General features: G+C 44.9%; 1 protein-coding gene across 1 annotated transcript in view; it reads right to left on the bottom strand.

Annotated features, from left to right (window-relative positions):
* The window catches only part of ADAMTS19 (ADAM metallopeptidase with thrombospondin type 1 motif 19), a 520,219-nt gene that overhangs the window by 357,145 nt on the left and 137,829 nt on the right, over window positions 1–25,245 (bottom strand). Inside the window, exons 4-6 of the mRNA XM_073625112.1 lie at window positions 18,024–18,196; window positions 4,724–4,807; window positions 2,750–2,907 (exon numbers count right to left, since the gene is read on the bottom strand). Coding sequence (XP_073481213.1) covers window positions 2,750–2,907; window positions 4,724–4,807; window positions 18,024–18,196 — 415 coding nt within the window. The remainder of the gene's footprint in view (window positions 1–2,749; window positions 2,908–4,723; window positions 4,808–18,023; window positions 18,197–25,245) is intronic.

Here is a 25,245-nt window from a genome sequence, read left to right as displayed (position 1 = left end):
AACTTGCGGTGCATGGGCTCCCTCACTCTTCAAAGCCTGCAAAAGGACCCAAGAATTTGTGGCATCAAGAAGAAGGGTCACTATTGGTTGGCAACCCTCCTTGACCACCGTTACAAGGGGAAAGTTTCATAACTCAACCTGTCCTCAGGATGAACAGAGGATGAAATATCTTGAGGACACCTTAAAGAGGAGTTTATGTAATGCCTTTCCAGACTCTGCTAGGTTACAGTCTCATGGAAAGGCTAGTTTTGAGGCTTCTGTTGGTCAAAAGAGGAGCAGTGGAGAAGGGGGCTGCCTCAGTGATGCCTTTCAAATTTTTTTTAGTCCTCAGCACCCAGGGCTGTCAGCTTTTACATCCCATTGGCAGCATCTTCATCATTTGGTGAGAGATCATCTAGGGGGAAAACAGACATGGAGAGGTTTCCAGTTGACGATCCACTGGGTTACTAGGTCATGAGAATAGACCACTGGCCAGAACTTGCCCAGTAAGCAGTTGAGCTGCTGGGCTGCCCTGCATCCAGCATGCTTTCCCGAATGGACATTCAGTGCTGCTGGAGGTATTGTGACAGATAAAAGAGCATGTCTGTTCACAGACTCCATTGACCAGCTAACATTTATCAAAATAAATCATTCCTGGATTGGCAGCAGCTATCAAGCCCCTGATGCCCATGTTGCTAAATAAGTGTTTTTGGGATGTGGAATCTGTGCAAGACTATCCAGGCTGCCTAGATATGTGGGTGTTATTTTATCATGAATAAACTTTTCGGTATAGATTTCATGGGTACAATTTACACCCAAGGACCAATTTTTCCGCACCTGTTTGACAGATGCATATCATTAAAATTTTTGACAGCAAAGCCGATTCTTGTTTTCATCAAGCGTACCTCTATAGGGTTATGGTGTGAAGGCACCACCAACACCCAAAGCTTAATTTTCCTGAACCTGTTTGACCAAGGCATATCATTTCAATTTTGGACAGCAAGGCCAGTTCTTTCTTTCATCAAGAGTACCTCTATAGTGGGGCAGCAACCTGTAGACCGCGATCTACCAGTAGATCATGTACAGGTGACTGGTAGACCACGGTCTGGGCTTGCTGATCCGCCATCCCAAGGCATCTAACAGAGAGCACTGCAGAAGGACTACATGTAAAATGGAGCTGTAGTAGGGAGCAAGAGCTGCATAAGCCAATGCCTTTTGTGTAGTGCTGACTCCTGTCTCATGCGGAGTGGCCCCATTTACTTGAATAGGCCGTGATTGGCAGGCAGTAGCATGCACCAACAGCAACAGGAGCTTATTTCACCTTTGGCTGCTGCCTCAGCAGCTAAAGGGGGTAAGAAAAAGGAGCAGTAAAACTGCAACTCAACCACAGGGTTTTACGTGTGAATGAGCCCATGCCCAACGCAACTAAGGGCCCATTTACAAGTGCAGCAAGCACCGCTGCTCCTCTAAAAAGCGATCTGAGCGTGTTTGACAGGTGGTGAGGAGGAGATATATTTCCTTCTCACGACGTGATTTAAACCCATGATTGCTGTGCAATGCATGTGATTGAGACACAATAGTATGGCAATTACAGGTTTAAAACTGGTGTGAGGAGTCGACACTGTGCCTTGTGATCTTTGACTTCTCCCATGTTGTTCAGGTAGATAAGAAAAAACAAATGCAGGCACCTCTGAGTTAGAGTGTAACGTGTGTATTAATAAAAACACATAGTAACTTACATCAAGATAAACAAGGAAGGGTACATCTGTGGGTAAATGCTCTGTGGAGAATCCATCACACTGGTCAGTAGAAGGTACGCTGTCTCAGCCGCTCTGTGGGCTCTCCCGGCCAGCAGGAAGATGGTCTGGTGGTGGAGAGCTGAAGAGAAGGCTTGGAACACTTCCTGGACTGCAGCATTGGAGGGGATGACGTCACAGGCGTGATCGTAACATGTTTCTGGGCTGGCACACCCTGGTGGTGGGAGGAGTGCACGCTCCTTTTTCAATCTAGTTCAGATGAGCTGGATGTACTGGTATTTATATATACGTAGTGCTGCCATCTAGTGGAAAGTTTGTATTGCTACAGGCAGCATTTTTAGTAGACATTAAACAATAAATGGATAGAGGCAAAATACATTCTTGGATAGAAAAAAAAAACACACACATTTTTTCTATCCAAGAATGATTCCTCCTCTCCAGCATACCATCTTCCTGCCAGCCAGGAGAGCCCACAGAGCGGCTGAGACAGCGTACCTTCTACTGGCCAGTGTGATGGATGCCACAACTGAGCGTTTACCCACAGATATACTCTTCCCTGTTTACCTTGATGTAAGTCACTATGTGTTTTTATTAATATACACTTTACAGTCTAACTCAGAGGCGCCTGCATTTGATTTTTTTTTGCATATCCTGGAGACCACTTCTGCTTCCCTGATAAGGCTGGCGCAGGATTCCAGAACATTTGCCTCATTCCCTTCCCTTATAGATTTACCCAAGCTTGAGGGATGGATTGGTCCACCTCTATCACTGACGACAGATTAAACATCATTCTACATGTGCCAAACATTTCTTTATTTTCTGAAAAATTGTTTAACGTGTCTCTCCCCGAAACAGAGGTGCTCTAGGTAAAAGCCTGTGTGACTTTTTTAGAAAAGTAGGCCAACACACTGTAAATCCAACATTGGTTTAATTATCATAATATGTGTAATGTGGAAAATGCCATAAGAATAGATAAAACACATGAAGATGCAAAATATGTTCATTCAATATACCTTGTTATAAGAACTGCAGCATCTACAGCCGAATATTCTTCTGTCCAGCTTGTAGACATTTCCATGTGAACATCATTTTTTTTTCCAAATTCATCAAGCTGCCATTTACAAAAGCTCTCCAGCATCTTTTCTCCATGGTGTCCTATGTACATATCTGCCTATAAAGAAGCCTATGTGTTATTATGGATTACAGCACAAATACAAACACAGTCAAGTGCAAAGCAGTGTCAACTTTAGAATCCAATAGATTTTTTTTTGCCACTTTGAAGCATTCAGGATAGCAAAATATAAAACCAGATTGGTTGCTAAGCATTGTTGAACACTTCATAATCCACTTTCTTGAAGAAAAAAGAAGGATTCTAGCTTATCATACACATGCTAGGAATTTGTCAGTTTCAAATGATGCCTGTTACTGTAGGAGAATACAATTATAAATGTATTACATGTTAGCTTTAAAATTGGACTGTGGGGTGACATTTTGATCTTGTGTTCAAGACTAAAATGTGTCATATTTTCTGTTCTGTAGTTTGCATTTGTAAAATTATTTATCATGTAAATAATCAGGGTAAAGCTTTAAAATGCACTGTATCTCAAATATAATTTCACCAAAAAAGATTACATTTATTATTAAAGGTTTAAATAAATTCAAATAAATGTGATATTTATGTCTACGGAAGCATGAGAAAAGAAAGTGAAAATCTATTACCATGACATGCCAAGGCCAGTCATGCAATTACTAATACGTGTAGGCAATGTAACTGAGCTGAACATTTGCTTGTATAAAGAAGGCCATGCAGGAGTCAACAACTAAGATCTAACTTGTCAGAAGCGCATGCTATCGCAAAGATGAAGAACCCACCTTTTAATTCTGGCAGAAGGTTTAGAGCAAGAAGTGCATATCACTTTCAATGGCTTGTGATCTGTTACAGTCTCAAAATCAAGTCCATAAGGATATACATGAAATCATTCACATCCCCAAACAGCAGCTAAAGTCTCTTTTTTCAGTCTGAGAGTATCATCTTTCCACCTCAGTGCTCTACTTGCATATTGAATAGGACTGTAATCCCCCGCATGTTGTTTCTGAACTAGGATGGCACCTAAACTCACATGCATCAGCAATAATTTGGGTTGATACAGCTGAATCAAACTAATTCAGAGTCATTGCACAAGCTAGTCACCTCCTTAGTTCATTTAGCTCAATAAATGCTGTTTAATGGCATCCCACTTCCATAAAACTCTCTTGCAAATACATTGTTGAAGGGATCCACTAACACTGGCTGTATCTGTTAGTAATTCTTTACCAGACAAACATAAAGATTTGATTTTATTATCTCCTGGACTAATATTTTCTGCTGACAGGGCATAGCCCAGTCTTTATTTTTAATTTGAAATTAAGAAAGAAACTAAACCAACAATGAATTTCTCACATTTGCTTTCTTTTGGAAGCACTTTTTTATATCTGTTTGATAGTTGAGCCAAACAATTATTTTTTTTACATGGTAAAAAGGAGGGGAGGGCAAATGAAAATTAAACTTGCCTCCGTGACCCCAAACATTAGCCCCGGGTTCACACCCATGCGTTTCCCCGCATCTAATTCGCATAGCAGGAGAATGTGACTGGCTCCCTATGTAGCCGGTTCACATATCTCCAGGGCGGCTGCAGAGCTCACTGCACAAAAACGCTGTGCGTCTTTGGCTCCATTTCAGGGCCGAATTCAGGCATAGAATCGGCCCTGATTCGTCCCTGAAACGGGGAACAGGGACGCACATCGCTCCTGTGCGATCCACAGCCCGTTATAGTGTGAACCCGGGCTCAAGCTTTGGTTTCAAAGTTTTAGCTTAAATACATTTTCTCATCTGGCTTTGTCAATATTGATTTCCTAATATGTTTTTGATTTCTCCACAAACAAATACGCAGCAGAGAGGAAGAGAGATACACTTCAATAAACTAACAAACAAGAAAGCGTTCACTCACCGGTGTTTCATGGAGTAGAACCAGTTTTGTAACCCGAAGATTAATTTGTACTCCTAAACTTTTGTGCTGAAATAGGTTGTATACCTGTAGAGATAAAAATATTTTTCCGTTATGTTATTCTTTTGGTAAAAAATATGTCTAATACACATTCTTTGACACTAGCATTCATAATTGTGTGCTGCACAATGACATTTTTTTGTATAGTATTGTTTTGTGGACTGCTCTGCCCACGTGCAACTTTATCCTGCCAGCTGTAAATTGATCAAAGTAGTTGACTTTTTTTCCTTGTCATGTTTGCTGTAGATACACACGGAAGTTCTTCAGCTGCAATTAAGCAACTGTAGGATTTTGTCCGGTTCCTGTAATTTTAAATAGGAATAAATAGGATTGGACTACCTCCAAAGCATACCCGCTTTAAATTAATTAATTTACTATTTATTTAATAAACTCTGTTGGACTAGAGTTATGGTGCACACTTTGCAGATGCACCTTGTGGCAGCAGTGTAGTTTCACATATATTTGCAAATGTATGTGTAGCACCCTCTAGCGTGCTACTAGTGGCAGTCTAGTTAATATAATTTGGCTCAGGGCTAAGCCTGAGCCATGGACTCTGGGTCAGAGCTCATTAAAGTTCAGAGCTGGATGACTCATCCAGGCAGCTCTCTGGTGTCTCCGCCTGGTTTTAGAATGTTGGAGAATGTTCTAGAAATTAGTGGGCAGAGGCTAGAAGGGTTGTCTTGCATATTTAGGGGCCTTTAGCCAATCACTAGGAAGTGGGCCTGGCAGGGGACTAAGTGAGCCTTTAATTACACATGAGTCATGCTGGCAAGGGAAGATGGAGATACAGTGCTGAGGGAGAATGTCAGTGGTCCTCGAGGCACCCCTGCTGGGAAGAGACTCTAACTTGGGTTGGGGCTCAGGTGGCTGGGCTGGATAAATCCTACCCCAGGATAAGTTGGAGGAGGCTTTCCTGAGAGACAGTGGGAGCAGGAAGAACCATGTGAATACATCAGCATGGGGCAGGAACAGACAGGGGAGAGACTGCCACATGTAGCAGGTCTCTCCTGAAGACAGAGGTCTGCTTAAGTCTTCAGCCTTGCCCTAGGAGATCTTCAGAGTGTTAGTCGGGTGGACTGGTTCAGAGTTTCAGTCGATTAGACTGGGAGGAAGAAGAAGCAGAAAGGTAGGCTGGCATTTCCTGCAGCAGTAGAGCTGTGATCAGTGTCTATGGGGCTGAGAGTTTCTAGCTTGTAATGGGTTGTTGCTAAGCTATCAAGAGACTGTTAGCTACTGAGAAGAGTAAATCCAACAGCGCAGTACAGAGGATAAAGTCATTGTGCAGGAGGATCAAGTTGAGCTGTAAATAGGGAGGAAGTTGTCCCTAGTTTCTTTTGTTACAGTCAAGTTGGGAATCCCATAATTCCTATCCCCATCCTGTCATGGTTATGCAGTAATGTTTGTCTGTCAGCTTACCTCTCTATGTGTTCTGCTTAGAGGCCAGCCACTCTCACCTGGCTGCTTAAGTAATCTCTCCTCACAGCATGGCTCCACCCCATCCCATATTAGGGAACACTATATTAACCTGTGCACAGCAAGCCAGCTCTGCTGATCAATGTTGTGTGTTTAGCTTTCGTGTGCGACTTGCTGTGTCTTCTACGTCTGATTCCAGTTACCGATCTAGGCTGGTTCTTGTTCTTGGCTTGTTCTTGACTATCCTTACCTGCTTGTTACCCCAATCTTTGGCTTTCTCCTGACTAAGCTTACCTGCTTGTTGCCCCGACCTTTATCTCCTGACTATCCTTGTTCTTGCTGTCTGCTGCTTCCACTCTACCTCCCTGTAGTCTACAGTGAGGGTGAGCTGGGAGGCCCTAGGGGTTGCGACCTGGAGCCAGACTGCAGCTAAATCCATCCGCACCACTAGGGGCTTCTGGTGAACACCCACTGGCTCATAGACTCCGCGCCCTGGGAAATCTCATGCTCTAGCTCCCAGTGTTATCCATGTAGGTACTACAGGGTACCTGCTCTCCTGTATATCCTAGAGCTCCATCCACAGCAGTCAGCCGTAGGGTCCACTACCTTGCGGTGCACTCCAGACCCCAACGGGGTGCATCTGTCACCTGGGCTGAGGTGACCTGACAGTTTGATCAGCCATGGACCCGGCTGATGTGCCGCTTCCCGCAGATGATCCATTGCAGGGCATAGTCCACAGACTTGAGACCCAGGAATCGAATCAGACTCAGGTGATGCTATTCCTCCAGGATCTGGCTTCCCACTTTGAGCAGCTTCAGGCCTCCCTGGGAACCCCGAGTCAGCAACCTCAAGTACAACCAGCGTCTGCACCTATTCCGGTCGCAGTCGCAGCCACACATTTTCTACAGCTGCCAGCTCTGTCCTGTTTCTTTGGGGACTCCAAGGTCTGCAGGGGGTTCCTCAGCCAATGCACTATTCATTTTGAGCTCCAGCCTCAAAACTTCCTGTCGGATCAGGCAAAGGTAGCCTATATCATTTCCTCTCCGGTGAAGCTTTAGCCTGGGCAGCCCCCCTGTGGGAGAAGAATGATCCTGTGGTTTCCAGCCTGTCCAGCTTCTTGAAGCTCTTTCGTAACATCTTCAAGGAGCCGGCTCGGGTTTCTACAGGGGCTAGTGCCCTGTTACATCTTCAATCTCGTTCAGTGGGACAATATGCTCTTCACTTTCATATCCTCACAGCTGAATTGAGCTGGAACAATGAGGCCCTGGTTGCAACCTCTTTACATGGCCTCTCTGACCGAGTGAAAGATGAAGTAGCGGGAAGAGCCACCCCCGCCGGTCTGGACGATGTAATTTCCTTGTGCAATCAGATCGACATTCGTTTTCAGGAGAGGTCCCTAGAAAAAATACGCCAGCACTCCTTGGGCCCTAACCAGTCAGAGCTCTCCCCCCTTCACCCTGTGGAGCATCTTCTGCCTGCGGAGGAACCTATGCAGCTGGGCCGGACCAGACTCACCCCCAAAGAATGAGCTAGGCACAGAACTCTGGGCTTGTGTCTCTATTGTGGGGGCAAGGGTCATTTTCGTGACTCCTGCTTGCTTCGCCCGGGAAACGATCAGGTCTATTACATCTGGAAGGTGGAGTATTGGACCCAGAAACATCACCTTATCGTCTTCTTCTTCCGGTGTTCCTTCATGTAGGCACTTCTCCACAATCGATCTTTGCATATCTGGATTCCAGGGCTGCCGGCAATTTTATGGATCGGAGAACTGCTTCTTCCCTGAAGCTTACCCTTTCACCCCTCGCTACGTCACTGGTAATCTCAGCAATTGATGGCACTGTTCTCCCAGAGGGTCCTATCTGCTTCCAGATTCTACCTATTAGGATGTCTGTAGGGATACTCCACCAGGAGTGGATATTGTCACAGAACGTCCCTCACTCTGCTTGAGTGTTTCCGTCAGTATACCGCTTCCTAAGTTCTGGAACACAAGTCCAATGGATCTGGCTATAGGAACCCCCAAGAACTAGACAACACCAGTCTTGGAGTACATCAGGACTAACTTTATTTAGAATGAAAATTACAAGACTTTATATGCCGTTGGAACCTCCTCTAACAATACAACTGTAACCTAATTAACATGAGCTAATTATCTAATCCTTTATACAGCCTAGGTGACTGAGACTTGACCTTTCGCCCAGACTTGTGGGCACCGAGCTTCACACAGTAATATAAACACAATAGCTGGAGCTAATTACAATTACCAATACAAACAAAACCTAACTAACCTAATTAACATGAGCTCCAATAGGAGTTGTCCCGTCTCCTACATTGTATAGAGGACAATGTGATCAGCTCATTCAATTAACAGGTTGCGTTCAGAATCAACCAAACCAATAATAGTCTCTACATACATCCTGGGAGATATTGTGGACAAATATTACTGTCCCATTTTAAGTAGTCCAAGATATATTTTCTCACTCACCCTGTGCCAGGATGGCACAGGGTGACTTAGACATAAGATGTATTCTGAGTTCCACGGGCCCTCCCGTTACATCTCTCCCCTTTCGGCAGGAGACTAACACAGGAGGAGACCCCAGACGGGTTGACTCCGAAGTTAGTAAGTAGTTCCAGTCCTCTACTGCCTGTACCCACACAGTACCCCAAACAAATTGTTCCAAACAGAGTATTACTCACCCAGCCAACCTCTGCCTCTCTCAGAGAACATATCTGCCGATGGGGAGAGGCCTGGACTGGCTCTTCTCCCTGGAATCCTTTCTGCCACTGGAGAGAAGACAGGGTATCTGGGATCACTCTGTCATGCTGTTGGGGATCTGGGCCGACTGCCCCACATCCCTGGGGTATACAGGTGGAGACTGAAGTCCCATCCACCTTCACAGGAAATCCATCCTCTGTTAGTTGAGGGCAGAGTCCAGCAGTCTTGGGCCCTGTTGCCAGCCCTTCTGCTGGAAACCCCACACCATCTGTTCCGGCTAACTGTTGGAGAGGGAGGCCGACTGCCCCGCCTCCCTGGAACTCTGTAGTTGTTGCCGGTGCTGGGCAGAGGTTGGTAACACTCTGCCCTGTTGCCAGCACTTCTGCTGGGGACTCCGCATCCTCCGCTCCGGCTAACCGTTGGGGCAGGAGGCTGGCTTCCTCCACTCCCAAACTGTGTAGCTGCCATTGGGGAGGTGAGCCGGCTGCTTCCTTTTCTATTCCCTCATCTGGCTGCTGGGACGACATGTCGATGGTACTGTCTCCCAGGTACACGGATCTTTGCTGGGGAGGAAAGCCTGCTTCCTCCACCCTGGCCAACTGTTGGGGAGGGACAACACACACCTCCTCTCCCTTCTCCCCCTGTATCTGCTGCTGGGAAGTGATTGCCATCTTCTCACCCTGAGCCTCCACAATTGCTGCAGGTATGGGGCAGAGGTCTTGGACCCTCTGTCCGGTTGCCAGCATTTCTGCTGGGGGTTTGCCAGGTGGTTCCTCCTCTACAGAAACGTCTATTAAATCCCCAGTCTCTGGAATTGATAAAAGTGTGGGACAGAGGTCTTGGACCCTCTGTTCAGTTACCAGATCTTCAGCTGGAGAAGTTTGTTTTAACTCCATAGATGCTGCTGGCAGAAAATCACATGTCCCAGTCAGTGCTGTGGGAGAAAGGCCGACTACCTCTTCTCTCAAGAAGTCCGAAGCCACTGTTGGTGCTGGGCAGAACACAGTGAACTTTGGCCCTGATAGCAGCTCTTCTGCTGGAGGCTCATCAGGTTGTTCTTCCTCAGCAGAAAAGTCTATCAAATCCCATGTCTCTGCAACTGATGTCTGGGGATAGAGGTTCACCATCTCCTGTCCATGGAACCCAGAAGATGCTATCATTTCTGGGCAGAGGTTAGCAGAGCTCTGCCCTGTTGTCAGCACTTCAGGTTTGGGGACGGCAATCTCTGGATTTTCCACTGCCGATCCTCTGGCATGCTGCTGAACTTGTTCTAGCAGTTTCCTGTATGCCCTTTCCAGATGCTGTTCCTTCCTTAGCAAATGGTCCGGATCAGGTTTGAGCTCTGAGACCCCTGCAAGACCGAGCATAGACTCTCTATATTCTCTCAGGTCCTCAAGGTCAGGTTCCCCTTCATCGCCAAACATAAAAAGATCTGTAAGGCTCTCCCACAGCAATCCAGGGCCGCCAAAGTCATATTCCTCCGGAGAACATTCTGTTGTCTCCCCTAAATATCCCTCCTCTGCGTGCCATTGCAGAGCCCGATAACGATTGTCCAGCTCTATCTCCTGCTGGACCAACCTGTCCAACTCAGTCACCCATTGCTCCTGGGGCCGCTCTCCCAGGAATGCCATCCGCAATGCCCGTTGGTCACTGGCCCGTTGCTCTTGGGTTGGAAAGCACTTGCCCTGTTTTATACCAGAGAGACGGAGGGCTGCAATCCAGAGCTCCACCCGAATTTGCTGCCTAAGCTCCAGGTATTCATCCTCAGACACAGTCCTGGTGTATGTTGAAAGGATGATCCGCAGCAGCCCCGGGAATTCTGATGCCAGGTCCATATCTCCGCTGGGGTGACTGAAGTCTGCTATCCTGATCTTGGATCCAGTTGGAGGTTTAGATTTCCCAGACTGCAGGAAGCTTTCCCGCTGCTTGCCACCAATGTCACAGAACGTCCCTCACTCCGCTTGAGTGCTTCCGTCAGTATACCGCTTCCTAAGTTCTGGAACACAAGTCCAATGGATCTGGCTATAGGAACCCCCAAGAACTAGACAACACCAGTCTTGGAGTAAATCAGGACTAACTTTATTTAGAATGAAAATTACAAGACTTTATATGCCGTTGGAACCTCCTCTAACAATACAACTGTAACCTAATTAACATGAGCTAATTATCTAATCCTTTATACAGCCTAGGTGACTGAGACATGACCTTTCGCCCAGACTTGTGGGCACCGAGCTTCACACAGTAATATAAACACAATAGCTGGAGCTAATTACAATTACCAATACAAACAAAACCTAACTAACCTAATTAACATGAGCTCCAATAGGAATTGTCCCGTCTCCTACATTGTATAGAGGACAATGTGATCAGCTCATTCAATTAACAGGTTGCGTTCAGAATCAACCAAACCAATAATAGTCTCTACATACATCCTGGGAGATATTGTGGACAAATATTACTGTCCCATTTTAAGTAGTCCAAGATATATTTTCTCACTCACCCTGTGCCAGGATGGCACAGGGTGACTTAGACATAAGATGTATTCTGAGTTCCACGGGCCCTCCCGTTACAGATATCCTTTCTCATTCTACCCAAGGCCTCTACCCCCATTATATTGGGCCTTCCTTGGCTACAGCTCCACTTTCCACATGTGGACTGGGTCTCTGGGCAGATCCTGGCTTGGGGACCCTCATGTTTTTTGTCCTGCCTTCTCAAGGTGGCCCCCAAGGAGAGACTTCCAGTTGCTACCACATCTGTATTTTCTGATCTTCTCGCTGCTTACAGCAATTACCGGGATGTGTTCTGTAAGAAATCAGCTGAGGTGCTTCCTCCCCACAGGTCTTTTGACTGTGCTATTGACCTTGTCCCTGGAGCAACTCTGCCCAGGGGTCGTACCTACCCTCTGTCCATCCCAGAGACCCAGGCCAAGTCAGAGTATGTCACAGAGAATCTAGAGAGAGGTTTCATCCAGAAATCCTCATCACCTGCAGGCACAGGGTTCTATTTTGTTGCCAAAAAGGATGGTACCTTGAGACCCTGCATCGACTATCGAGGTTTAAACGCGGTGACTATGAAGAATCGATACCCCTTACCCTTAATATCTGAGCTATTCGACAGGTTGAAGGGTGCCTACATTTTCACCAAGTTGGATCTCAGAGGTGCATACAATCTGATTCGGATACGGGAAAGTGACAAATGGAAAACCGCGTTTAACACTAGAGACGCGCATTACAAATACCTGGTTATGCCTTTTGGTTTGTGTAATGCCCCAGCTGTGTTCCAAAACTTTGTCAATGAAATCTTCAGGGATCTGCTGTACCAGTTTGTTGTCATCTATCTGGATGACATTCTCATCTTTTCCCAAAATCTGCTTGTCCACAGAAACCATGTCCACACTGTACTTCAGCGCCTTAGAGAGAATAATCTGTATGCCAAGCTGGAGAAATGTTCCTTTGAATGTTCTGAGGTCCTGTTTCTGGGATGCTTTGTCTCAAGTCTGGGTCTTCGTATGGATCCTGGAAAGGTCTTGACCATTACCAACTGGCCTCTTCCTGCTAGCCTCAAGGCCACACAGTGGTTTCTTGGCTTCACAAATTATTATAGGCAGTTCATAAGGAATTACTCTTCCATTGCTGCGCCTATTATCGCTTTGACCAAGAAGGGTGCGCATGCCAAGGACTGGCCTCCTGAAGCTGTCTCTGCATTTCACGACCTGAAACAGGCCTTTGTTTCTAGACCTCTCTTGAGGAGACCAAATCCTGGGGACCCATTTTTTATTGAAGTAGACGCTTCTTCCATGGGGGTGGGAGCTGTGCTTCTTCAATCCTTTGAGAAGAGACATCAACCATGTGCTTTCTTCTCCAAAAAATGTTCTCAGGCAGAGAGAAATCATGCCATCGGTGATCGGGAACCTCTCGCAATTAAAGTAGCGTTAGAGGAGTGGTGTCATGTCTTGGAGGGTTCCCCTCACTCCATACTTACTGATCACAAGAAACTACAGTACCTACAGAATGCTAAACATCTGAATCCCAGACAAGCCAGGTGGAGTCTTTTCTTTTCCCATTGTAATTTCACTATTACGTACAAACCTGGTTCCTGCAACGGTCGGGCTCATGCACTCTCTAGATCATTTGACAGTTTGGACAAGGAGTCCACCCCTGAACCTGAGCCGATCATCCCGATCATGCATTGTTGCCCATTCTACCACCCTGGAGTCAAAAATTCCTCCTGGCAAGACCTTCGTCCCCACTGGGCTAAGAGCTAAGATCCTTCCTTGGGGATATGATTCCAAGGTGGCAGGTCATGCTGGGTTCCTCCGATCCTTCCTGCCCATCAGTCATCACTACTGGTGGCTTAATCTACCCTTGGATGTCAAAGACTACATTAAGGCTTGTCATGTCTGTGCTCAGTCTAAATCCTCCACACAAGCCCCTGCTGGTCTTCTCATGCCCTTGCCCATACCCAAGGATCCCTGGTCTCACATTGCCATGGATTTTTTCACAGATCTCCCATTGTCAGAAAATGATACAGTCATTTGGGTGGTAATCGATCGGTTCTCCAAGATGGCTCATTTTGTTCCTCTTCCTGGTCTTCCTTCTGCTCCTGCCTTGGTTCCCATTTTTGTTCAAGAAATTTTTCATCTCCATGGGGTTCCTTCTCATATTGTTTTGGACAGGGGCATTCAATTTACATCACGTTTTTATAGAGCTTTTTGCAAATCCCTCAATATTGTCTTGGATTTTTCCTCTTCTTACCACCCTCAATCCAATGGACAGACTGAGAGAGTTAATCAGGAGTTAAAGGTCTTTCAACACACCTTAGTCTCTGCTCTTCATGACGATTGATCCTCTCTACTCCCGTGGGCAGAATTCTCTCACAACAATCATGTAAATACCAGTTCGCAGAAGACACCATTTTTCGCAGTTTATGGAAAACACCCTCAACTCCCTCTTCCCATGACCTGTTCTCCAGATATTCCAGTTTTGGCTACGGCTCAGGAGTATTTCAATTCTATTTGGGGTGACGTTTGTGATTCTCTCTGGGCAGCTGCTGACAAATTCAAAGGCTTTGCCAACTGCCGCAGGTGTAAACCACCTTTTCTTAGCTCTCGTGTGCGACTTGCTGTGTCTTCTACGTCTGATTCCAGTTACCGATCTTGGCTTGTTCTTGACTATCCTTACCTGCTTGTTACCCCGATCTTTGGCTTTCTCATGACTAACCTTACCTGCTTGTTGCCCTGACCTTTTGGCTATCTCCTGACTATCCTTGTTGTTGCTGTCTGCTGCTTCCACTCTACCTCCCTGTAGTCTACAGTGAGCATGAGCTGGGAGGCCCTAGGGGTTGCGACCTAGAGCCAGACTGCAGCTAAATCCATCCCCACCACTAGGGGCTTCTGGTGAACACCCACTGGCTCTTAGACTCCGCTCCCTGGGAAATCTTATGCTCAAGCTTCCAGTATCACCTGTGTAGGTACTACAGGGTACCTGCTCTCCTGTATATCCTAGAGCTCCATCCGCAGCAGTCAGCCATAGGGTCCACTACCTTGCGGTGCACTCCAGACCCCAATGGGGTACATCTGTCACCTGGGCTCAGGTAACCTGACACATCAAAGTTATTATCCCCTAATAAAACAACAAAAACATGTCGGTTACAGCTTATGCAATCCATATATACAAAGAAACCAAAACAAATACGTTCAGAAATTAAGTTATATGTAATAAAATGGAATGACACAGGGGAGAAGTATTGAACATGCTAACTGAAATTTATTTAATACTTTGTACAAAATCCTTTGTTGGTAATGATAGCTTCAAGATGTCTCCTGTATGGAGAAACTAGTCGCATGCATTGCTTAGGTGTGATTTTGGCCCATTCTTCCACACTAAGTCTTCAAATCTTGAAAGTTCCATGGGCCTCTTCTATAAACTCAGATCCTTCATTCTTTCCATAGATTTTTCTATTGGATTCAAGTCAGGTGATTGGCTGGGCCATTCTAGCAGCTTTATTTTCTTTCTTTGAAACCAATTGAGAGTTTCCTTGCCTTTCTGTTTGGGATCATTGTCTTGCTGAAGTGTCCAACCTCTTTTCATCTTCATCATCGTGGTAGATGGCAGCAGACTTTTATCAAGAATGTCTTGGTACATTTTTCCATTCATCCTTCCTTCAATCATAAGAAGTTTGCCAGTGCTGTATGCTGAAAAACAGCCCCACACCATGGTGTTCCCACCGCCACACTTCACTGTTGGTATGGTTTTTTTGGGGTGATGTGCAGTGCCATTTGACCTCCAAACATCTTTTATGGCATGCAAATAGTTCAATTTTGATCTCATATGACCAGGCTATATTTTCCCAGTATTTCACAGGCTTGTCTAAATGTTGTGCAGCAAACTTTAAACAAGCTTCAACATGCTTTTTCTTCAGCAATAGAATCTTCCGTGGTGAGCGTGCATACATGGTATGGCGGTTGAGTGCATTACTTATAGTTTTCTTTGAAACAATTGTACCTGCTAAGTCCAGGTCTTTCTGAAGCTCTTCACAAGTGGACCTTGGCTCATGGCTCTTCTAATAATTATTTTCTTTCCTTTTGAGAAAACTTGCAAGGAGCACCTGGTCGTGGCTGGTTTATGTTCTTTCCACTTCTAGATTATGGCCCCAAGAGCGCTCACTTGAACATTCAGAAGTTAAAAAAATCCTTCTGTAACCAATGCCATCAGTTACAAAACATTGCAACTATAAGGTTGCAAAGGTCCTGAGAGAGCTTTTTGCTTTTACCCATCATTAGATGTTTCTTGTGTGACACCTTTGCAATGAGACACCTTTTTATAGGCCATCAGTTGAGACTGAACCAGCTGATATTAATTTGCACTGACAAGGAGCAGGATTGCTTTCTAATTACTGATAGATGTCAGCTGGTGTCTTTCCATGTCTTTTTGCACCTCCCTTTCTTCATGTGTTCAATACTTTTTCCCTGTGTCATTCCATGTTATTACACATAACTTAATTCCTGAACTTATTTGTTTTCTTTGTATGTATGAACTGCATGGGTTGTTACCAACATGTGGCAAAAATTTTATGTCAAAAGCACCTTAGGAAATATATTTACCTAGAAAAATGGTGACGTGTTCAATACTTATTTTACCCGCTGTATACGTCAGTGTATTATGTTGAATATGATATAATATTTCTGTTTTTACCTCTGTGATTTTGTAGATCACATATCCCTCAAAGTCCTTCTGAAGAAGCAGGTTATCCCATGAAACGCTCAGAAGCAAACAGCAAAGGTGTATGAGGACCCCTATGTAAATTATGTAAAGTAATAGCATATGTAATATAGGTAACCCATAGTGGTGTCCAATACCACCAAGAGGGTTCCCTAACTCTTAATTTATTTTAACTGTGAATATATATGTTTTTAATGTGATGTAAATTAACCTTTATAAACTATATATGTGTTTTATCCTGTTTGTACTTCAGCACCTTCAAAGTCTACAGGTGCCACTGGGCTACTGTGACCTTTTTGGGACCTCATGCTTGTGAGCTTTGTGAGCAAAAAACTTTATTTTATACCAGAGTTATGGACTTTGTTGTTTATTTATACTGAAGATAAGCTGTTATGTTTTCCCTTTTAAAGAAATAACGATGTTTTACCAAGAGACGGCTGGCTGGTGATCTTGAACCCCAAATATCACAGCATCAAAGCACAGAGTGCATCCTGAATGCAGAAGGCTATCTGTTCCAGATTGCCCATTGTCTTTTTTTTTTCTGACAAAGCAATTAGGGCCACTAGACTTCTGATCATATGAGGTAATTATATTACAGAAAATATGTGAAGTTTCATTGGGACTGTGCAAATATTTGTCACGTTCATACAGCTAATTTTTTATACATCAGGCCTTTTGTGTTTGGGGTTAGATACACTTTAAAGGTAACTCACCTTTTGGACCATGTTTCATATTATACCTATATTTAGGATGCAACATGAAACAATATCAATCCATAGCTCACCACCCTCAAACTGCCCCAACCCTCACTTACAGAGTCCAGGGCTTCTTCTTCCAGATTTGAACGTGGCTCTGCATGGCTCTGCCCTCACAGTCACCTCATTAGTTCACAGATAGTTGTGAATGAAATTAACTACAGGTCCCATCTGCCACTTTGGGGCAGAGGGACTGTAGTTTTTAATAAAGCATGAGTGCACTTACATCACCGCACTTGTAGTATTGATACTTGCTGCAGTTCCGTAACCCAAGGTCTATACCTCATTATGGACCTGAGCTGGATGAAGAATTTGCAGGAGCCAGAGTGAGTCTACTGATCACAGTTGCAATGCTTTGTAGGCTTAGATGCAAAAACAAAAACAAAAAATTGTGTTTGCAATATAGGTGCATTTATCTTTTTTTTTTTTTACAATATGTGAACAGGTGGAACTTTCCTTTAAAGGGGTTGTAAAGGTCCCCCAGCAGCAGTCCTGGCTCCTGCTCGCATCAAGTGCCCCCTTGGAGACTCTCATTCTAATGGGGCACCCCAGCGGGCGTGCTACTGAGTCCTGCTGCTGCGTCTATTGACACAGACAGCAGGACTCGTAATATTTGACCCGCGTGTACTAGGCTTTAGTGCCGGTTCACACTACTGCGCTCTGTGAGATTGCATGTGAGTCACACTGCACTGCAGTGCAAATCACATGCAATGTCCGTGCGATTCGATTTCATCCATACAGATAGTATGGCTAATATCGCATCACATTCGGACTAAAGTTGCACAGGATCTTTTTTTTTGGTCAGCACCAGAATCGGATTGCATAGGTGTTCACACCTATGCGATCCGATTCAAGTCCGAACTGTCAGTTCGCAGTGCAATATGCAAGCTGAAATGGGGGTGTCATTAACTATGTATTGATACTCCCCGCAGTTTGCATAGGGCAGTGTGAACTGCAGTGCGAGTCAGGTGTGATGTGGGAACCCGCAGTGGATTTGCAGGGCACATAAACTTTCTAACTTGCAACATTTGCTGGAAATGTTGCTATTCACTAAATGATTTTACTATTTTCATTTTGTTGTTTTTAGTTATAAAGTATAGCTCAGTATAGACAACATAGATACAAAGTTCAAACACAGTTACCATGTTTAGGATAGTGAGAATAAATTTTCTAGTTGCCTCTGCTCCATGATAGGAAACCATAGCGGGATCAGCAACTACAACTGTCTCTATGTTATATTCCTGGTTTTGCTTGAATGAGTATCTCTTTCCCCTTCCAGTCTCTGAAACTTTGTAGTTCTTAGCTTTTCTCTTTTCTGTAAAAAATAAATAAATATATATTATATATATGTATTATATATAATGCATGTATTGCGTCATTGAAGTAATTACAGGGTCCCCAAAAAAGTACACGTGGCATAAAAAAAGATATGAACATTTACAATTGTGGTATACAGTGGGGACGGAAAATATTCAGACCCCCTTAAATTTTTCACTCTTTGTTATATGCAGCCATTTGCTAAAAACATTTAAGTTAATTTTTTTCCTCATTAATGTACACACAGCACCCCATATTGACAGAAAAACACAGACTTTTTGACATTTTTGCAGATTTACTAAAAAGAAAAACTGAAATATCACATGGTATTCAGACCCTTTGCTGTGACACTCATATATTAAAACTCAGGTGCTGTCCATTTCTTCTGATTATCCTTGAGATGGTTCTACACCAGTGTTTCTCAACTCCAGTCCTCAAGGCGCCCCAACAGGTCATGTTTTCAGGCTTTCCCTCAGATGAAATGGCTGTGGTAATTACTAAGGAAGTGAAACTGATCAAATCACCTGTGCAAAATAATGGAAATCCTAAAAAACATGACCTGTTGGGGCACCTTGAGGACTGGAGTTGAGAAACACTGTTCTACACCTTCATTTGTGTCCAGCTGTGTTTGATTATACTGTTAGGACTTGATTAGGAAAGCCACACACCTGTCTATATAAGACCCTACAGCTCACAGTCCATGTCAGAGCAAATGAGAATCATGAGGTCAAAGGAACTGCCTGAAGAGCTCAGAGACAGAATTGTGGCAAGGCACAGATTTGGCCAAGGTTACATAAAAATTTCTGCTGCACTTAAGGTTCCTAAGAGCACAGTGGCCTCCGTAATCCTTAAATGGAAGACGTTTGAGATGACCAGAACCCTTTCTAGAGCTTGCCGTCCGGCCAAACTGAGCTATCGGGGGAGAAGAGCCTTGGTGAGAGAGGTAAAGAAGAACCCAAAGATCACTATGGCTGAGCTCCAGAGATGCAGTTGGGAGATGGGAGAAAGTTGTAGAAAGTCAACCATCACTGCAGCACTCCACCAGTCGGGGCTTTATGGCAGAGTCTGACGGAAGCCTCTCCTCAGTGCAAGACACATGAAAGCCCGCATGGAGTTTGCTAAAAAACACCTGAAGGACTCCAAGATGGTGAAAAATAAGATTCTCTGGTCTGATGAGACCAAGATAGAACTTTTTGGCCTTAATTCTAAGCGGTATGTGTGGAGAAAACCAGGCACTGCTCATCACCTGTCTAATACAGTCCCAACAGTGAAGCATGGTGGTGGCAGCATCATGCTGTGGGGGTGTTTTTCAGCTGCAGGGACAAGATGACCGGTTGCAATTGAGGAAAAGATGAATGCGGCCAAGTACAGTGATATCCTGAACGAAAACAGCTAAAATAATGAAGGAGTGGCTTCACAACAACGCTGTGACTGTTCTTGAATGGCCCAGACAGAGCTGTGATATAAACCCAATTGAGCATCTTTGGAAAGACCTAAAAATGGCTGTCCACCAAAGTTTACCATTCAACCTGACAGAACTGGAGAGGATCTGCAAGGAGGAATGGCAGAGGATCCCCAAATCCAGGTGTGAAAAACTTGTTGCATCTTTCCCAAAAAGACTCATGGCTGTATTAGATCAAAAGGGCGCTTCTACTAAATACTGAGCAAAGGGTCTGAATACTTAAGACCATGTGATATTTCAGTTTTTCTTTTTTAATAAATCTGCAAAAATGTCAACAATTCTGTGTTTTTCTGTCAATATGGGGTGCTGTGTGTACATTAATGAGGAAAAAATGAACTTAAATGGTTTTAGCAAATGGCTGCAATATAACAAAGAGTGAAAAATTTAAGGGGGTCTGAATACTTTCCATCCCCACTGTATATAGTATCACATCTGTACCAAAATTGTAGTACCGTATTTATCAGCGTATAACACACACTTTTTTCCCCTGAAAATAGTGTTATAATAATGTTATCTGGCGACAGCGTACCTTGGAGGGGGACGAGTTCCACCAGAATTCACCGAGCCGTCATCTCCTCTCCACTTGGCTCTCGCTCGGCTCTGACTCGGCTCTAACTTGGCTCTCACATCACACACACAGTCCTGCCTTTCACCACCGGCATTGGACCAGTGTTCTGTCTATCACAGGAGCTGGTCCAATGTCAATAGCAGAGGCGGGACTGTGTATGTGACTGCCGACTGAGAGCCGAGTAAACAGGAGATGATGGCTCGATGATTACCTGCGAGAGATGAGAGATGGTGAGCTGCATTGATGGGGAGATGGGCACAGATCAGGCTGCAGATGGGCGCAGATCAGGGTGCAGATGGGCACAGATCAGGCTGCAGATGGGTACAGATTAGGCTTCATTGAGGCTGCAGATGGGCACTAATCAGGCTGCATTGATGCTCACTGACCATTAAATAAAGTGGTTTATTTAAAAAAAAAAAAAAAATTTCCTGAAACTTCCCTCTTAAACTGGGGTGCATGTTATACGCCAATAAATATGGTATTTTACATTTATTGAACTTTGCTGTGCAGTCTTTAAGTCTGTGTAAGATACCATTACAGGTGAAAAAAAAGGCAACATGATAGTAAGTCGTTTTCTACAGAATTACTGGACAGGAAGTCCTTAATCTTTTGGAAAACTGCCAGCTCAACCACCTTGGCTTTTTCATTTCTTCTGTACTGATAATGCCTGGAAACTTTTAGAAGCAGTTTTTGTTAAACTTTGTTTACATTTAAAAGGAATTTCCACAAAAATTGCAAGTTGCTCGTATTCTTCTCACCCATCTATGTGGATATGGTTCCCAGCACATCTCCAACTTTAAGAGGGAAGTTTCAGGGAAAAAAAATTAAATTTTAAATATGGAACTTTGAAGCAAAATAAGGGTCAGTGCCCATCTGTAGTCTCACCATTGCCACCAATGCAGCCCCATCAATGCCCATCTGCAGTCTCACAAGTGCCATCAATGCAACCTCATCAGTCCACATCAATGCAGCAGCCTCACCATTGCCATCAGTGCAGCCTGATTGATGCCCATTTGCAGCCTAGAGGGGACAGGGAGGGGGCAGGACGAGCGCCGAAAGATTATATACAGTGAGAATTTCCTATGATAGACAGAACAGTGGTCCAATGGCGGCCCAGGAGATGGGATTTCCTATTACAGAGGCCGCCAAGTAAACAGGAGATTCTGTATGTAATCTGACAGCGCTCATCCCGCCCCCCTCCCTGTCCCCTCCGAGGCATCTAAAATTGATGTATTGGCGTATAACATGCACATGCTATTTGAACCCAATTTTTAGGGTGAAAAAGTGAGTGTTATACGCCAATAAATACAGTATATAATAGCTCCATATATTCCTTTATATATTATGTATATTATATTATATTCCTGCTAAAATCACATACCTCCTAAATCAAAACATAGGCAGGGCCCTGCAAATTTCAAACCAAATGTTATAAACGAGATTTCATATTCTGGGGCGCTTGTCCAGGCATGTACTGGCCATTGGGACTACAGGGAGTTTCCCGGTGGGCCGATGGCTCAGTGGGCCGATTTCAGTGACAGTGGACCGCTGCCTCCCTCCAGTCCTCTGTCCCCCCCGCAGTGCTCACCTCCTCTCCCTGGCTAGTTATGCAGCGCGCCTGAATACAGACATGATGCTCAGGAGTCAACACTTAGAAGCTAATCATACGATCTGGAAGGAGGGCGGCCTCACTTTCCTGCCTAATCTTGTTCCATTGGGGGGGTGGGCACCAAACTGATTCTTTGCCCCAGGTGAAATAATGTCTAGCTTCCCCACTGGTACTGCCTATAAGAGAAATAATGTAGAACGGCTAATAGCTAGTGGGGGGGGGGGCTTGGGTGGCAAGCCGGCATGGGAGAGACCTGTCAAAGTGGGCCAGTCTGGGTGAAGTCCAGGGCCAAATTTTTGTCCCAGTCCAGCCCTGCGCTTGTCCAAAAATGACACAAAATAATGCAATAAGTCACAATGGTATAGGATACACAGTGTAGGTAGTTTTTAAGCATGATAAAGAATATTATTTAACCACTTAAGCCCCAGAAGGTTTTACCCCCTTCATGACCAGGCCATTTTTTCCGATATGTCACTGCGTTATTCTGACAATTGCGCGGCTATGCGATGCTGTACCCAAATAAAATTGATGTCCTTTTTTTCCCCACAAATAGAGCTTTCTTTTGGTGGTATTTGATCACCTCTGCATTTTTTTTTGCACTATAAACAAAAAAGAGTGACAATTTTGAAAAAAAAAAACAATATTTTTTACTTTCTGCTACAATACATATCCAATAAAAAAATGAAAAAAATTTAGTCTCTTCTTCAATTTAGGCCAATATGTATTCTGCTACATATTTTTGGTAAAAAAAATGTAATGGCGGCGGTCAGTGATTTTTAGCGGGACTGAGGCATTGGGGTGGACACCTAACTGACACTTTTGACACTTTTTGGGGGACCAGTGACACTAATATATTGTTACTGTACTAATGACACTGGCAGGGGGTGCTTACTAACTTTGTGGGGATTGCTCTGGCTGGGAGAACACAGAGATCCATGTTCCTGCTTAACAGGAACACAAGAACTATATGTTCTCCCCTGTCAGAATGGTGATCTGCCTTGTTTCTGTCCCTCTGGGGAATGATAGCGGGTGGCTGGCGGATATCGCGTTCCCCGGATAGGCTCCCCCTCTGGCGCGCTCCCCCCAGAGGCTACTGGGATGTTGTTTCACGCAGCCGGGCTGCCTTGCTGTCTTGCCACAGTAAATGTGCAGTAGGCGGACTGGAAGAGGTTAAAGAAAAGCAACATTCGTAAATCAGGTAAGAGACCCAGATGTTCATAACAACCCTTATATCAAAAATGAATCGAGGTCCACAAGTATCCAAAAGTTCTGGTAGTAGCTGGACAGAAGGAAACACATATATTATAATTAATAAAAGTGCTTGCGTAGTCATCACAGACAAAGTTTGGATCCGAATAATGAACCCCAATGATCATAACCACTCCCCCTCCCCGCCCTTATATTTCCTGATTTGGCATGGCCGCTGTCCTAATAGCTTGAGAAAGGAGCGCGGCTGTTTACGTCATCAACAGCCTGCACGCTCGTGAAATGAGACGGGCTAAAGGGATCTACCACACCAAGGACAGCCCCAAGTTTTTGGGATATCATTCCATGCCCTCTTTTAACTACAGAAATGTGAGTGCATTATAAGAAATCTTTATTGTATATTAAACCTGTTAAAAATCTGCACCCAGAGACGCCTCCTCTCTCTCTCTTTTTTTATTCCAAGCAGCTCTCTTGCATACTGGGAAAGTTCAGGCCAGTGGGCTATTCTCATAACCCAGTAACCCAGTGGATTATCAACTGGAAAGCTCTCCATATCTGTTTTCTCCCCTAGATAATCTGCCACCATATGATGAAAACGCTGCTGATGGGATGTGGAAGCTGACAGCCCTGGGCGCCGAGGACTAAAATAATTTTGAAAGGCATCACTGAGGCGGCCCCCTTCTCCACTGCTCCTCTCTTGACCAAAAGAAGCCTCAAAATGACGCTTTCCACCAGACTGTAACCTACCAGAGTCAGGAAAGGCGTTACATCCACTCCTCTTTAAGGTGTCCTCAAGAGATTTCATCTTCTGCTCCCTCTGTGGGGACTGGATGAGTTCGGCAACTTTCCCCTTGTAACAGAGGAGGGCTGCCAACCAATAGTGATCCTTCTCCTAGATGCCTCGATTATCGGGTCCTTTTGCAGGCTTTGAAGAATGAGGAAGCCCATGCACCGCAAGTTTGCAGAGGCATGAGAAACAAACTCCTCGGGATCACTGAGGATTACAGTATCTGGAACTGCCTCCTCCCAGCCATGTACTACTCCCAATGGTTCTGGGGATGGAAAACCATTTGTTAAGGGTTGACATATGTCTTTCTCTGCCTCAATGCCTCCAAAGCTGCCAGAATCCTCCTCCTCCCTCTCCTGTTGTGTGTTTGGTGGCGTATTAGGAATGGTGTCTGCATAAAGTGGGCCTTGAGAGGAAAGGAAGTCCTTCTCTTCCTCCCACTTCTCTGCCTCGAGTTAACCTGTACATAATGCCACACAGAGTCTGCTCCAGCAGGAACACAACAGGGATTGTGTCACTGATGCATGTAGTGTCATGTCTCATCATCCTTATGGCCTCCTCTAATGGTGACAGTACAGTGCATGCATCCTTTATCAGCAGCCACTGGCGTGGGGAAAAAATGCCGAGCTGGCCTGAGCCTGTCACTGTGCCATACTCACACAAGTACTCTTTGACAACCTTCTGCTGCATGTGCAACTGCTGTAGCTTTGCCAAAGTCGAGTTCCACATGGTGGGCATGTCACAAAATAGGCGGTTTACGGGCAGGTGGAATTTCCGCTGAATTTCAGCCAACCAAGCACTGGCTGTGTATGACTGCCTGAAATGGCTACAGACTCTCCTGGCCTGCTTCAGCAGATCTTCCAACCCTGGGTACCTATTTAAAAAATGCTGCACCTTCAAATTGAGAACATGTGCCAGGCATGAAACTGTCTAAGGGCGGACAGGAGGTTTGTGTCATTACCGCACACCACCATTCCTGGCTGCAGCTGGTGTGGCATGAACCACCTCTGGGCCTGCCCCTGCAGAACTGCCAGAATTTCTGCTCCAGTGTGGTTCCTGTGCCCACCAGATGGATTCTAGATGGAAAGACAGGAGTTGTAAGCTTGAATTTAGACGCTGGGCATGTGGGTGACAGTAACTATATATATTTTTTTTCACTGCAGCAGATGGGGCAGATAAATTTGCCTGCTGTAGTCTACAGTTGGTGGTGTGCTACTGGCAGACGTGCTGCAAGGGCCTGGGACACCCTGAGCTATACCATCATCCTTGTTAGTGGACGCTGCTGAAAGGTCATGAGGTATAGATGGGGTAAGACTGGAAAGGTGAGGAGTGAGGAGGAGCAAAATTAAAGTCCCTTTTGTGTGGCTTTCAGGTGCTCTTGCCAATGGGCCTAGTGGTAGGAGGTTAAATGCCTT

The sequence above is a fragment of the Aquarana catesbeiana genome, linkage group LG01 (genome assembly GCF_042186555.1).
Source record: "Aquarana catesbeiana isolate 2022-GZ linkage group LG01, ASM4218655v1, whole genome shotgun sequence".
NCBI classification, from domain to species: domain Eukaryota; kingdom Metazoa; phylum Chordata; class Amphibia; order Anura; family Ranidae; genus Aquarana; species Aquarana catesbeiana.
The sequence above is the reverse complement of the archived record's forward strand: the minus strand, read 5'-3'. Positions and strand labels throughout refer to the sequence as shown.